This window comes from Centrocercus urophasianus, unplaced genomic scaffold (assembly GCF_019232065.1).
Source record: "Centrocercus urophasianus isolate 14NV4802_14NV808 unplaced genomic scaffold, USGS_Curo_1.0 seq_12, whole genome shotgun sequence".
NCBI lineage: Eukaryota > Metazoa > Chordata > Aves > Galliformes > Phasianidae > Centrocercus > Centrocercus urophasianus.
This window is the reverse complement of record NW_024884364.1, coordinates 26,210,953-26,226,665: the sequence shown is the minus strand read 5'-3', so window position 1 is coordinate 26,226,665 and position 15,713 is coordinate 26,210,953. Positions and strand designations below refer to the sequence as shown.

At 40.8% G+C, this 15,713-nt stretch overlaps 1 protein-coding gene across 1 annotated transcript in view; it reads left to right on the top strand.

Annotated features, from left to right (window-relative positions):
* LOC122156229 (amyloid beta precursor protein) overlaps positions 1-15,407 on the top strand; it is a 158,536-nt gene extending 143,129 nt beyond the window's left edge. The window contains exons 14-16 of the mRNA XM_042810837.1: positions 4,072-4,172; positions 7,191-7,337; positions 14,428-15,407. Of these exons, the coding sequence (XP_042666771.1) occupies positions 4,072-4,172; positions 7,191-7,337; positions 14,428-14,529 (350 nt within the window). The 3' untranslated portion in view covers positions 14,530-15,407. The remainder of the gene's footprint in view (positions 1-4,071; positions 4,173-7,190; positions 7,338-14,427) is intronic.
* Positions 15,408-15,713: the final 306 nt, after the last annotated feature.

The following is a 15,713-nucleotide window of genomic DNA, read 5'->3' as shown; positions in this document are numbered from 1 at the left end:
CATATGTATAAAAGTGTATATGTTTAAAAGCAGCTAACACTGCTAATTAAGGGCAAAATAATTAAAAGACCACTATTCAACAGACCTAGTTATTCATGAGGAAAACAAGAAAAAAAGCTAAATCTTACTCTGCTTCATATACGATTGCTTGGCACACATTTATTGTTAATAAACAGTTTTATTTTATCAAAGTATAAACTAGCCCATTTTGTTGGATTTTACTGAATGCTTTTAAGACTCTGGTTTTGATAGCTAAATAGTTTTTGTCAGTTTTACTAAGAAGATACAAGTTAAAATATTTACCAGCTGCACTGTAGCGTTTTAAAATTGGAGTAATTAGGAATGCAACTCCCTAAAGGCAGTATGTAATTTAGAAGAAAAAGCACTAATAATTATCATTAGTTGTGAGTTTGCAGTGAGGCTGTTGCTCCCATTTTTCTTCTTTTATGTTGGCTTTTGTGTTTGAATGAGTACAGCGGTCTTAGCTGTTTGCATCACATACTTCCAGTAAGACTTTCAGAAAGACTCTAAAGCTTTTCCTTCTGCTACCTTTGGAAAATAAATCTGAGGTGCTTCTGTAATTCCTGCTTGTCGTGTTAGGCTCTGTTAACTGAAGCCGCACTGTCTAAAGACTCATAGCTTGTTTCCAATAACTGTGGTCAGAGCCCAGGAGCAGTGGTACTCAAGTCCATTATCATGCCTTTGGCAGTGGTGCCTACAGAATAATTAGAGATTTCACCTCAGCCTTAGTACTACTAGCACATTCACTGAGCTTTTGGCAGCCAGCATTTGACAGACTTCCAGGACTGGCAATCATATTTTCACTAACAGTAACCCTAGTTACTGTTAGTAACCCTAGATGAGCCTTTCCTATTTGCATTTGTTCTTTTGTATTTTGAATGTTCTTATTATTTATGCCAATGAGTTCCACAGTCCGGTTTTTCATTGCACTTCCTTATGTTAGTTTTTAATCCACCGTTTCATAACTGTGTTGCTGTCCTGTGCTCCCATAGGAGAAATAATGAATCACTTCTTGTAGATTTTCTCCTTGTCATTCATGGTCATATAGATGTCTGTAGTGTCTTTTTCCAGTTTGAATACTCCTGATCTGTGTAGTCATTCCTTGTCCAGGAACCTTGGATTCCTTGTCTGTACCAGTGATTGTTTCCCTGCTTTGTACATTTTCTAGTTCTTCTGTATTCCTGTGTGGTTGAGTGTCCAGAACTGATAGCCGTATGTAAAATGAGGTTGCATCATTTGTATAGTGGTGTAATGACATTTTGTTTTCTCTGTTCCTTCATAATTACTTCTGTCTTTCTCTTTGTCTTTTTGACTGCTACTGAGACAAGTGCTCACAGAAAATTATCCACAGTGACTCCAAAGTCTCTGTCCTGGGTGGAACAGAGCCAGTATAGAGCCCATTGTGTATGTATAGTTAGGGCATTTTATCCCTGTGTGCACCACTTTTCGTTATATCAATATGAAATATCCTTTTACTTCTGTTGCACACTCAGAATTCATAACATGTTTTTGCAGTTCTTTGCAACTGGATTTACTTTGACTTTTTTTTTTCTTTTTTGTCAATAAACTTTGTCACTGCACCATTCACTCCATTATCCAGATCACTTCTACAAGTATCACAACACAAATTCTTGTGAGACCCAGCTGGTAACCTTCCTCCATTGTGAAAAATGGCTGTATATTTACACTTTCTTTCCTGTCTTTTAATTGGTTATGCAAAGTTAAGTAGGACTTTCCTTTGTAGTTCTTCCCTTCTTGGCTTCTGCCGCAGCTTTGATAAGGGATCTTTTCAGTTGTTTTTGGAAATGGAGATTCCCTCTGAGGCAGATCACTGTTTCCCATGTGCTTGCTAACTCTTCATGACATCAGAGAGATTCGGGAGCAGGGCTTCTCTCTACAAAACTCAAGTTGATTCTTCACCAGTATGTACATGTATGTATACGTTCAAATCAGTATTTTCAGTGAATTTGCCAGCTGTAGCAACTGAGTTGTACAATTCCCCCAGTCCTTCCTCTGGGGGAGTTTCCCAAACTTGGTGGTATGGCCATTGTACCCCAGGAGCAGCCAATGTGGCCATGGACAGCAGCAAGCACTGGGAACAATTAAAACTGTGTGAAACACTGCTTTTTCGTTATTGTTTCCCCCATTTAATCCTAACAACAAAGAAGCAGGGGGCTTGAAGGGGTGAGCCTTGGTGTGTCCAGATATGTGTTCTCATTTTCTTCACTTCTTGATGAATGTATAGGGGCTATGTTTAGATGATGCACAAAGAAGAGCAAATCACATTCTTAGTTTGGAAAGCTAACCATGGCTGCTTCAGGTATAGGCAATTAAATCTCTTTGCAGGCACCACGTGGATTTTATTTCCTTCATTTCCATTTCATTGACAGATCATCATGGTTTGTTTTCAAACTGCAGTTCCTTAAGTACTTCACTGTTCTTGCATTTAGAAATGGCCTCTTATGTATAAGTGTCAAAATATACTTGTCAGTAAGTGTAATGTGGCATCAAAAACCAGATGCTTAATTTAAAAATAAAAAAAAAAGAGATCTTTGAAGTGTTTTATTCCTTATAAAGAAGATAGATTTTTATGGGGCAGTTGGGTTGCTCAAGAAAATAACCATAAATAATCTACTGTGTTAAGATTATTCTTGTTTTAACCTTTGTATGATTTATTGTGAAAAACAAGATCAGTACCTCAGAGTGAGATTGTCAGTGCAGTCTGTAGAAGCTCCTGGGAAGGTTCTCACTGTCTCGTAATACAAAACTAAGTCAGTATTTAATGGAGAGAAAAAAAATGCACAAAGGCGATAAAGGGGGAATAATGCTTTCATTCAGTGCTACTTCAGACTGTGAAGCTCATTGGCACATCGAAGTCTTCAGGATTGTACTGACAGTCTGGAAAGGTGATGGAACTCAATTGGTATTGCTAAGAATTTTAGAAGAGGTTTTTCCTCTGCGTCAGAGCTTATGTTCAGCCCAAAATACTAAGAATCAGAGGGGATTGGTAAAATACTAAAATAAATACTGGCAAGGAATATGAACCAATTGGTTCTCATCACATTGGACAGTGAGGAAATAACTTGTAATAAACACCATGTTTCTGCAATGTTTGGACCTCCAAGCAATATAAATATCAATCAGTTGTACTGAGGAGGGGGTTAGCCAGCTATGTGAATATCCATATGTTTTCTGCAAGCCACAGCCAGCTTTTTGGGACAGAACATTCATAGGTACACAGAAAGGATGCACTGTTCAGCTATTCTAAGTCTGGCTCACTCTCCAAAGACTACCTTCCAGAGAAAATCCTGCTGCTCTTCCCAGTTAGGTAAGCACATCATCTTCCCATTGCACCTAAGGGGAGAACATGTCTGCAAACTGCAATTAAAATCTCTTCAAGCTGTCATTACTTGCTTTACTTTATGACTCTAATCATGAGATAAGTTCTCTCCTTGGCAGGAGTCAATTCTGAGCAGTTTGAAATACATGAGTAAGAATTCTAAAAACTTCACAGACATTAATAGTGAGTTATTTATGCATATTTGCATATAAGATACAAGTTCAAAGGAAGCAAGAAGATAACATATATGAGGTTGCCCACCTCACACTAGTGGTATGTGTTTTTAATTCACAGCAGCCTGAGCTTAGGGAGGAAAACAATTTCAGCCCAAACACTAAATGTGCTTGACATGGCTAAAGAGGCTGTCAGAGCAGATCCATCTGCATCCTGTGAGCCAGTTCAGGAGACCTTGTTGGTCCCTGGCAGCTTAGCTTTGCTGTGTTTCACACTGAAAGCCTTTGATGCTTGTACCAGCATAGCTGCAGAGGATTAAGGAACACTAACAGAGGAGAAATTTTACCAGCTCATTCTGTGTCACCTCAGTGACTGATGTGTCAGACGTACCTCACTTTCCTCCCGGTTCCCTTTCACGTTGCATCACACCTCCTCCGTGTGAATGGTACCATTGCCTTCTGCTCCTGTAATGGTGGAGGTAAGCAGAGTGCGATGAAATGATGACTCTAACAGAATGTCTCTGTGCTGCAATGCAGGTTCTGGCTTGACCAATGTTAAAACAGAAGAGGTATCTGAAGTAAAGATGGATGCGGAGTTCCGACATGACTCAGGATATGAAGTGCATCATCAAAAGCTGGTGAGTGAACAAATGGTGCTCTGTACGTGTGCTGTGAATTGCTGATTATTCCCGAACTTGGGGGCCAGTTGTGGCCCTGTTTCCTCTGGGTTGGGTGGATGCTGAAACTGTCAACAAAAAAATTTCACGTGAATAGTGAATGATTCCAGTGATTCTGTCTACACATGGAAGTAAAGCTGGAATAATTTCAGTAGTGAAAATAAGAGCCAGTAATTCCTACATAAGAGGAAACCCTGGCCATTCCTGCCCTCACACCACTATGTGGCCGTATGTGTATTTGGGCAAGACCTGTCCTGTTTCTATCTGCCTTTGTCACATAACTAAAGCGAAGAGATACAGAGAAAGAAAATGCTACGTAAGTTTAAAACGAAATAAGTCGCATGGAGACACAGCATGGTGCAGCTAGAAATAGAGTGGCTCCTATTCAGGAATAGACTCCTGTTCTCTCAGAACAGATGGGAGTAGTGCATGGAGGATCTGAACTCCATGGAGCATAACTTCTCATAAGATCCCCCGCTTGGGATAAGAGGATGCTGCCTTAGCTTTGTGCATCTGCGCGTTTGGTTCCATAAACTGTCTTAAATTACTAACAGATTAAGGGCAAATAGGATAAATATACCATTCCTCCCTTGAACTGTATTTCTTAAGTGTACAAAAATAACAACCAAATTCAATGTAAGTAAGAATAAGCATCTTCTAAAAGCTTTTCTTCAGTTCCTTAATAAGTAATGAAGTACAGCAGCGTCAACTTTTCTGCTTCCTCTTTTGTAAAGGTACATTACATGATGAGATTTCAGTTCCGTGACTTTCAGTATCATATTAAACTTGAAAGCTTTTTTTCTTAATATATTCTTAAAGCTAAGTAGTGCTGAAAATTAAAATTAACATGGGACTCAGATTTGCATTTGAACTAGGCAATCACTGTGTGAAAAGATATTCTGCTGTCTCTTTGATGCTGAGAACTGAGAATTCCCAGTTTGATGAGCTAATCCAAAATGCATTAGCGCTAATTTGGGAGATTCTGGCGTGCTTAGCTCAGATGACTTAAACATCTTGATGGAGAAATACCGTGTGAGTTTACTGAAGGGAAGCAGCCTGCAGAAGTGCATTTTTAGACACTTGTTCGTTAGTTATTGATCCTGCATCACATACACTTCCCTGCAGCAATCTTTAGCGTTTAAGTGGTTTGATAGCGGCCGTTTGGAGCCGCCAGCTGCCCTGCCTGTGGTAGCTGATGGGGAATGCACTGCAGGCCATGCACTTGATGCACTTGTGCAATCTGTGTCAAGCTTAAAATGGGACCTTTCATGCTTTTTAAAGCATTTAATGCTGTGCTTCTTGCTGATAGCTACAGCTGTTATTTAAAAATCAGTAAGCAGTTCTCTGGGTTATCTTTTCAATTGAGACCAAGGAAGAAGTCTGATGTTGTTAAGAAAGTACTGGAGCACAGTGCTTATTTACTGCATGCCATATCCTAGCTGATCCCCTTCTCCATTAGCTTTAATTTAAAAGCAGTAAGCAGAAAATTCTTTCGTCTGTTTTTAGTTCTTTGCCCTGGAAAGATTTACAGTCTCCTTAGGATATTGCCTTGAATTCAGCTTTGTATTTTACATGCAAACTTCTGAAATTGCAGTTATTTTCTCCTTTGTGGGTGCTCACATTTTAGCAGAACGTTAAATTGATTTTCATGACTCAGAGTGCTTAAGGCCTTCCTCTGTTGCACGTATACATTAGCTGGGGCATTTCGCAGTGCTCTGAAATAGCATGGCAAGGCTTCCGTTCCTGTGCAGGTGAAATTGGGAGAAGAAATTATTACTTCACATCAACTTATGCTAACGCTGTCTATTGTGTGTACTTTGTAGTGAATTCTTAACTTTGTTGAAATGTATTTCTTGCTTACAACTAGGAACAATATAAATATTTATACTGCTGTTTTAATACCTCTCTGAGGAAGATTGTGTTTCTTAAAGACTGCAAACGTTATACAGCTCATTATAATTCTCAGCTGGTTTCCTGCTTTCCTCTGTATTTTTGTTAAATACTTGTCAAAGTATTTAGTCTTTCAGAGTGAGGTCGTCTTACAATTCTGTGAATGTAATTTATTCTCTAATCCTTTTTGCCCATTTTTGTAAAAATAATAATAATAAAAGCCTAATATTGACAAGGGGACAAAAGCACACATAAATGTAAAATAATCCAGTGTTTACTTTGAATACAAAAGGGAACAGTGAAAACAATTGCTCACATTTCATATCTGCTCTTGTTGCTAACAGCCAGTCTTACTAAATGCGTAGTAAAGCGTCTTGCTGTCTGCTGATTTCCCTTATCAGTACATACAGTTCAAGTGAATCTTCTTTGTTTTCCACACGACTGTCACATCATGTAGGTCACACATGAGTATTGTCTCCATCCGGGTGTAGCTCATTCTCCTTTGCCCTGCAAAATCTTGCTGTGCCCCTTGCCTGGTCACTTAGATCAGTATGCTGTGTTTGCTGGATCCTTGTCCCTTTGCTGTGAGAATTTTCTCCCAGCTGATTGCATGCCAGTTTTACTGTTATACTGCAGGTCTTCCCTGTTCCCTTACTGAAGTGAGATGTAATCCAACAAGTTTATGAACACTTTCATGACCTTCATTCTTAATATAAAGATATGTGTATGTTCCTTGGTCAGCTCTCTACAATATCAGCCATTTTGCAATCATCTTCACTTGCCTACCAAAAAAGCCACTACTCACATTTCTGTTGTGATTAAGTCCCATTCAAAGCAGAGAACTGGAGATGAGCCTTCCCCTTAGCCACAGTACTACACCAAAGGCCAAATAATTTTCCTAAATTGCTTTTGTACATCTTCTCCAACTATGAGGGCTTTGCGGTACAGTGAACCACTTTTGAATAATTCAGATTATATGCAATGTTTACTTACTGATACTCCATGAGGCTTTTTACTGCTGTGTTCACTGGAGAAGTTAACCAAATACTCAGGTGTTTATTACCTGTCTTCTTTTATTTTTCCTTGTAGGTGTTCTTTGCTGAAGATGTGGGTTCAAACAAAGGTGCCATCATTGGACTAATGGTGGGAGGTGTTGTCATAGCGACAGTGATTGTCATTACTCTGGTGATGCTGAAGAAGAAGCAGTACACATCTATTCATCATGGGGTTGTGGAGGTAAGAGACAACGACCAAGCACAAGTGGTGTCACGTGTACAGCAGTCAGAATGTGTTTACAAAGAAACCTCTGCTTTGGCTGGCCTTACGCTCACAGCCTGAGAGGTTGCATCTAGCACAGAGGAATTTAATTCCCTCATTTTGTATAAACCATGTTAAGTTGGATGCAAAACCACAAAAATCTATCGTGGAACTGTACCAGACCAGTCACCTCATAATGAAAAAGTTGATTGTATAGGAAATGTTACAGTAGCTAATGATCAGATATTGCACAAGAGGAAAAATCTATTTTTACTGTTGGTGGGAATTCATGCACCAGTTTTCTTCATTTACTTTGCAGATAAATGTATGAGGTAGATCTGCTGCGGATTGTGCTTATGCTACAAGAATTTTCTCTGTACAGATACTTCATTGCTTTTTGTTCTCTAAACCAGATTTACCTTTGCCACAAGCAGATTTTGATTTATGAGTAATCTGAAGCACGTAGATTTGAGAAACACAAATAAAATACAACACTCCTACCTGGGATTTAAAAGATGAAAACACATGTGTCTTCCCAACCTACCAAGTACATTTCTGGTCAATTTACAGGCATGTAAAATGCCTCCTATGTTGCTTGGTTTTAAGAAAGAATCTCTATACAGAGTAAAACTTAAATTGTAAGACCCAGAAGGGGAGTCCTGTAGTGTTTTTCCCTTGTATATCGATACCTGTATATCAATTTGCTGTGTCAGTACCTGATTTGCAGGTAATACTTATATCAGCACTTGAGACGCTTAGGATTTTATCTTCCAAAACTGGTATTTTAAATTTTAGATTGAAACCAGGTCTTGTTCTTGTCAGCAGTTACATTGGTTTCAGACTGAGTCAAATGAACATTGGATTGGTTCTTCCTGTATACATACATACTTCATAAGGCGTATAGACCATAATTTGGGGCATTGAAGGGTCTTAAAAATATTTGTTAACCTTTGTCTTAAGTCTGTGTTTGCATGTTTCTATGTCCATGCAGTCATTGCCTGTTTGGTGTGAAATCTCCTAAAGAGATGTAGCTGGAAGAGCACTAATAGTTTGGGGTGGGACTGGAGCATACAGCAAACCATACAGAATTTTGGATCAAATTATTGAGAACAGCAAGCAAGAATCTTGTCTTTGACTTTCCCTATGACAGTTTCCAACCCATCTTGTAGAAAATTCAAACCGGTTTTAATTTTAAACCACTGACTTCTGCTGCCAATGGTTATATGTCAGCTGAGGTGTGAGGTTAGAATCAGTGCATTTTGCTGCCAAAGCAGCATTCCTGGGGGTGCAACACAGCACCAGAACAGAGCTCATGCTGAGCTGGCACCTAGAGGTGGTGGAAGGAAGCTCACTGGGTTTGCCTCAGCTGAGACCCTCCTCTGATTGAGTTTAGTGACAACAGAAATAGGTCAGGAAGCTTCTTAAGCCAAAGCCCTGAACCAGACATTGAATGAGCACATATCATTGTGGCAGTAAGGCCTTAGAATTTCAGGTATGTTTCTCCTCATGGAATGATGTGGCAAAAATAATCATAGATTTTTACGAGCTTTCTTCAGTGGTGGCGAACTTGAAAATATTGGAGAAGAAAGAACAAGCCCAAGTTGAACAAGTAATTCATGTCAAAATTACAGCATCTCTTAGGAAATAAAAACCTAGAGCATGAGGTTCTACTGACAATATTAGCTGATATTAGCACACCATAGATAGTGTTGCCTTCTAGATTTCCTGCATTGTGTTTGGTGCTGATAGGTAAGATTGATTCTGCATTCTGCCAGGCTTGCTCTGTAGTCTTGGCAGATTGTATAGCTTCATTGTGTTTTCCACTTGCTAGAAAGAGACAACATCTTTTATTGTCCTAAGTTGTTGTAGAAAATTTTATAGCATGTACTTTGAGAAGACCACAACATGCAAAGAACGTGTAAAGTAGATGCTCTCAAAATTAAGCTTTTCCATTCTAAAGAGGATTACTGTATCTTTGATATGGCAAGTAGAAAAAGCACAAAAGAGCAAAAACACTTGATGTGAAAATAACTGTATGTGAGCTCTGGGTTGACTGAGTATGTTTTAACAAACCTTGAAAGCTGTTTGTTGCATGTCAGAAGTTACTGTGGGAGTTTGTCTGTGATAACGGATGCAAAATTACAAAACAGGTCCTATTCACCTGTATTCGTATCTTCCAAAAAGTCAGCTCAGACTGTCCTACCTGTTCTCGTCTGACTGTAATTTCTGTAACAAGAGTCATTATTAAAAATCCTGTTAGCCTTTTTTTGAAGTTCTGGAAAAATGTTTTTCCTATTTTGAAAAAGTGTCATACTTTCTTCAGGCCTGATAACAAAAATGTTTCAAAGTGGTTCAGCCTCCCCAGGAAAGGGACTGCCAGACTAAAGTGAATGAAAATTCACTTAGAATGGTTGAAAATTTCTTGCTGTATGTGTACATTGCACTCCAACAGGCATGTGGAGGATTGCTTTTGCTGGTGCACCCTCTTCAGCCATCTCTGTAAAAGAAGGCAAAAAAAAAAGACCCTCTCCTCCTGTGCTCCAGACTGCAGCCAGCTGTCACAACTCACCCTCATTCGATATCTCAGCTTTGAAGCCCATTTGTTGTCTGTCACAGTAGCAGCACCTCCAGCAGCAGCTTGTGTGGAGAAGCAGTGATAGAGGGCTCACAGAAGGAGCAAAGGAGCCATTACAATTGTTGTATTACAGCAATACAATTGTAACGGCACCTTTGCTGTTTCTTCTCTGTTGCTACTTCAAATTGTTGTGTATTACAACAACTGTATCCACATCTCAGTGACCAATCTGCAGATGTCTATTAGGCAGCATCCACTTACCATCATTTAAACATCAGTGTAGTGTTGGTCACAACTCTGAGTGCTGCAAGCACATCCTGTCTGGGATTTTCACCTTTCCCACGTGTGTAGAGGCAGCATGGACATTTTCCCGCACTGTTGCCATCTTCCTGACTCCACACTAGGAGTTTCTGCGTGGAAGACTAATAAACAGGCTGGAGCAGGAGAGGATAGATGGACAGTCTTTAAAGAGGTTATCTACCTGACCTAGCTGTTTTCTCAGGAGACACACGTTGTGGAAGAGAGAAATGCCTGGATTGCTTCTCTGCGGCATGAAAGCACCCACACCTCTTAAATGCCGTGTTCAACTTCTGCCACCTCTATAATGGGTGCAGAAAGCTTCTTGAAATGGTAAAGGGCTTTAGTGATTTACTGAGAAGGAGATAGCCAAGGTCAAGGCGTGCAGTTTGACAGAGCAATACCTAGGACAAAGGCTGAAGGAAAAGAGGAACGGTTTGTCAGTTGAAATGGGTAAAAGTGAGTAGAAGAGGAGACATTCAGGATGAGCAATAGTGCACGTAGGCTGGCAGTGAGATGGATGAGTGTGTGGCTGTCAGCTGTAGGAAAGAGAAGCAGCACTAGCACTAGTCATTTTAAAGGCTAAAGGGGAAATTTGAAAAAACGAGTAAGTCTGCAAGTGGAAGCCTCAATAAATCCCTTTCGTCTCTAAATGCCATATTTCAGAGGTTATTGGACTTCCTCTGTGAACAAGTTATAAAAGTGGGGCTTTTTGGTACAGAATATTGTTCAAGGATGTTAAAAATTCAGTCTGATTTCTACCATCCTTCCTCATATTTTTTCCCAATCTTTCTCCCTGATTTTCTTCCAAGTTTCTCATCTGTTATTTTCTCTCTTCTACTTTCTCTTCCTTTGATTCATTTTTATTTATGTTGTGTTACCTTTCCCTGTTTCTTTCCCACAAGGAGGTTATGCTGTGTGCTTATCATATCTCGTCCTCCTGAATAAGAAGTGATGAGTGGGAGGCTTAAGCTAAAACAGGTTACAGAGTTCTGAACAGTGTTTGTTTGGAGCTTAAAATGGGAAGAAGTGCAGCACAGGTTCTGGCACACCCTTCCTTTGCATCCTGTCCCAGTGGGGTGAGCCTCCTAGAAAAAAAAATGTTCTCAGGCATGTATTGATGCTTGGAGATCCCTGATTGTATTGACTGGAGATCTCTGATTTCTCAGCCTCCCCCCACAGCTCCATATAACACTGGTGTTATGCTGGAAGAGAATCTTGTAGAGCTGTCAGTGGGTTTAGTTGTGAATTGTGAGGCTCGCACCTCTTGATTTGGGTCAACACCAGAACTCCTGTAATGCAGCGCTGCTGTGCTCAAGAACCATGGCTGACCCAGCGTGATAGCAGCCCATTCAAGAGCAGAAGGAAAGGCTGCTTCTCCTGTGCATTTACATTGTATTCTTATATTCTGTAAGTGCTAAAAAAAAAGCAATAGGAGCACTTGTAATTTTCCCTGCTTTGTTCTTCTTTCCTTCCCAGCTGTCTTGGTGACAACAGCAGCAGTGGCAGATGGCGTATGGTGACACTGGCACAATGGAAATAGTTGATGCTGTTAAATTTGCATGGTCCTTAGGGCAAAGATTAGGCCTTTGTTTGTGTTTATACAAGACCTGTACTGAATGGGTTTGTTAGACCCTAGTGCTGTTACAATGAAATGCTTACATGAAAACAAGCAGTCTGCTGCAGCATGGTGGTAGTGTCAAGGAATCACCAGAAGCTGATTCACTGCACGTGGTTATGGATGGTGTGTCAGCGTGGAGGGAAAAGTTGGCTTGGAAATAGGAGTGTGGGGTCTTACTCTGGCTGCTGAGGTGCCTTGGGGATCTGCAAAAAGAGGTTGAAGAGAAGGCAAGCTGTGAAGGTCTCAGGGTTCTCCTGTCCTTGATGGATTGAAATGGTTGTTGGCAGCCAGGCACTCTGCCTACATGAGCAGGCCAAGGGAAGTGTGTATTTTGTCAGCAGAAAAGAAAAAGATTTCTTCTGTTGCTTCTGGAGAGGAAGGGAAGAAGGCAGGGGAAGGACACAATTTCCCCCCTGATTTCTAGTGTAAGGGAAATCTGGAAAGTGATTTAAGGCAAGAGCAACATTTCTAAACAGAACCTCACTGCCTGAGCCCATGTTGCAGGAGGTGAAAAAATTGATTCTGGGGGGGCTGTTTGCAACAGCTTTCAAGTAAAAACAGTATGTGACCTTTCAAGTTGTGTGTTTCACCTTAGTGTGTAATTATTGTATAAGAAGGAGATTTCACAGAAAATGCAGCACTGACTGGAACATGGGTGAACTCTTGAAGGGGAACATAGAAAAATGGGTTCAGGGTTAGCAGCTCATCTGAGCAGTCATACATACTTGCCACACATAGAAGCATTTCTTCCCTGAAGTAATAAAAGACCGTCAATATGGAAAATGTCTCTGCGAGGAGAGACATTTTCTGGTGGCCCTGCAGGAAGGTGGTATGAGTGTATAACGTATCTCAGCAAGGGAAGGGCTACAAAAATAAGCTGAGCAGTTTGCGTTGTCTCAGGCATGGAAGAACACACCTTTTCACTTCCTCCAGGGTATCAAGTAACAACTTGCAGACATACATAGTCTGCCCTCACCAAGGTGAATATTGTAGAGTAAAGTGAGTACCCAATATAAGTACTGCTCCTTTATTATTAGAAGGCCAGAGTAAGCTTGTCTGCTATATAAGACTTCTTCAGAGAATATACTTTCCATTACCCAAAAGGTTATTTTTATGCCAAAAAGAAATGGCTGTTTTTCCTAAAGGTCACTGCTTACAGAAATCCACAGGAAAATGTCCATGCCCAGTATTTGAACGTAGAGTCTTAGGGACCTTCCTGATATTACATTTTTGACAGTATAAAATTCACTTTCTACCTTCTAAGAGCTGCCAAACACCAGAGGTGAAAGAGCAAGTGATGACATAGCTGACAAGCAGACTTCTTCAGGTGTGTTTTAATAGCTGGTGGTTGGCAAGATGGCCGTGCCATGGCTGGGTTTGAATACGCAGCAGATATTGAGCTCCCAGCAGAGGGAGAATACCTAATAAACATTTAGAGTCAGCCCTTGCCCACTCTAATTGGCATTTTATATTACTGTAATATTCAGTAAAGAAGGAAGTGATTTGTGGAGCAGCAAATATTCAGTGAAGAAGTCTTGACTGAGCTGTCCTTATGCCTGTCTTGCAGGTAATGTAGAAAGGTCAGCTTTTGTTAAGTAGAAATACTTAAGCAATGAAGATGTGTCAGACCTCTGGTCGCTAAGCCTAACCAAATATGACCTTTGAGCCAGAGAAGTTGGTTTCAGAGAGTGCAGTGAGATGTTAGCTCACCCTCTGCCTGGCTGCTCTGGCTTTCCCCTCACACCCTCATTTTGTTTTTGCCAGTTAACTTTTAATAGTCTTCAGACCGTAGCGCCGTAACAGATCTGATTACAGCACAAATAGAAAGCAGCCTCAAGCCGCTTACTTCTGCTGCTTCTATTTTCTTTTTTTGTGAGCTTTTTATTTCCTTTTGCGACCAGTTGATCGCAAGTGCAGATGCGCTACATTCTCTAGGAGAAAAAAGAGTAAGGATAGGGAACTAGCAGAGAGATGTGAAACATATCCCCTCACTACAAGAAAGACGTGGAGGCCCTGGAGTGTGTCCAGAGAAAGGCAATGGAACTGTGAGGGATCTGGAGAACAAGGCTGGGGAGTGGATGAGGGAGGTGGGGTTGTTCAGTCTGGAGAAGAGGAGGCTCATTGCTCTTTACAACCACCTGAATGGAGGTTGTGGTAAGGTGGGGGTTGCCCCCTTCTCTCAGGAAGCAGTGATAGGATGAGAGGGAATGGCCTCAAGTTGTGCCAGGAGAAGTTCAGGATGTTAAGAATAATTTCCTCTCAGAAAGAGCGGTGCTGCAGTGGCACAGGCTGCCCAAGGAGGTGGTGCAGTCACCGTCCCTGGAGGTGTTCAGGAGCCGTGTGGATGTGGCACTGAGGGACGTGGTTTGTGGAGATGGGCTGATGGTCGGAGACCTTAGAGGCAACAAAATTGGTGAGTTGGGTCAGCCTGTTTTGCAGTCCCAGCAAAAAATTAGGTTGCAGACTGGTTCCTGTTGCCCTGTCTTTTCCTGGGTATTAACCTTGGCTTTGAGGAAGCATGAGGTGTGCAGTGAGTAGAGCAAGGATCTGAGCCGGTTTCCTCCTTCCCACAACAGGTGGATGCTGCAGTGACACCGGAGGAGCGCCACCTCTCCAAGATGCAGCAGAACGGCTACGAGAACCCCACCTACAAGTTCTTTGAACAGATGCAGAATTAGGACACCACAGCAGCCTCATGAGTTGGACAGCAGAATGATTGCTTCACTGCCCATTGGTGTTCCCTTATAGAATATGGAGAGAAACAAAAACACTCTGTTTTATTATTTACTCATTATCGCCTTTTGACAGCTGTGCTGTAACACAAGTAGATGCCTGAACTTGAATTAATAAAATCAGTAATGTATTTTCTCTCTCTCTCTCTCTCTCTCTCTTTACATTTCAGTCTTTACACTACATTATTAATGAATGTTTTTTGTGAACTGTAAAGAGTTTAGCTGTATTTAACTAGTGCATGGATAGCTTCTCTTTCCCAATTATTTATCACGTAGCTCCTTAGCCAGTTGTATATTATTCTTGTGATTCGTGACAAAAATTAAGTCCTAATTGAAATATGCTTTAAGAATGGATGGGGGATGCTTTCTGTGTCTGTGGGGTTTAGCTGCTTCTCTTTGCCGCGCGTTCTTTTCTGATCACTATGCATTTTAAAAGTAAAATGACATTTTTTAAGAAGTATTCCGGATGGGTTATTGAAATTCTTTTCCTCTGCAGTTGCATTTTATTGTACAGATTGTTGCTCCTGCTGTATTAGTGACGTAGAAATCATGGGAATACACGTTTGTTTCTTTGTGCCTGTTTTATGTGCACACTTTAGGCATTGGAAGGTAAACCTTATTTTCTTTTCCATGTATCTTTTTGATCTTTAAAAAAAAAAAAAAAATTAAAAAGAATCCCTGTTAATTGTGAGCACTTCTGGGGGGGGAAAAGTGCCTGCTGGTCGAAAATTAACAGGGATCCTCTGCAGGATGATTGTACAGAACCATTGCTTATGAATTGATAGCTTTCTACACTGTGTTACATAAATAAATTAAGAAAAGAACTTCTGGGCAAGAGTTTTCTTTGGAGGCAGAAAACGGATTCTGAAAGCCACTGAAGCAGGGAGACTGTGGGAGAGGGGTGGGGAGAGGTGTTCCTGCAGGGACAGCAGCACTCTGGCCTGACTGGTGTGGGGGAAACAGCAGTGAGACTTGGTGGGGGCAGAGGGGCACTGACACACCTACCCTTATGGAACGTGCTTTTTTTTTTTTTTTTCCTCTCTTTCAGTTTGTATAATAGTGTTTTAATGTAAACAAATATATCCCTGAAGGAGCCTCCCTGTGCTGTTGTATTTCTGTGCGCAGAGGAG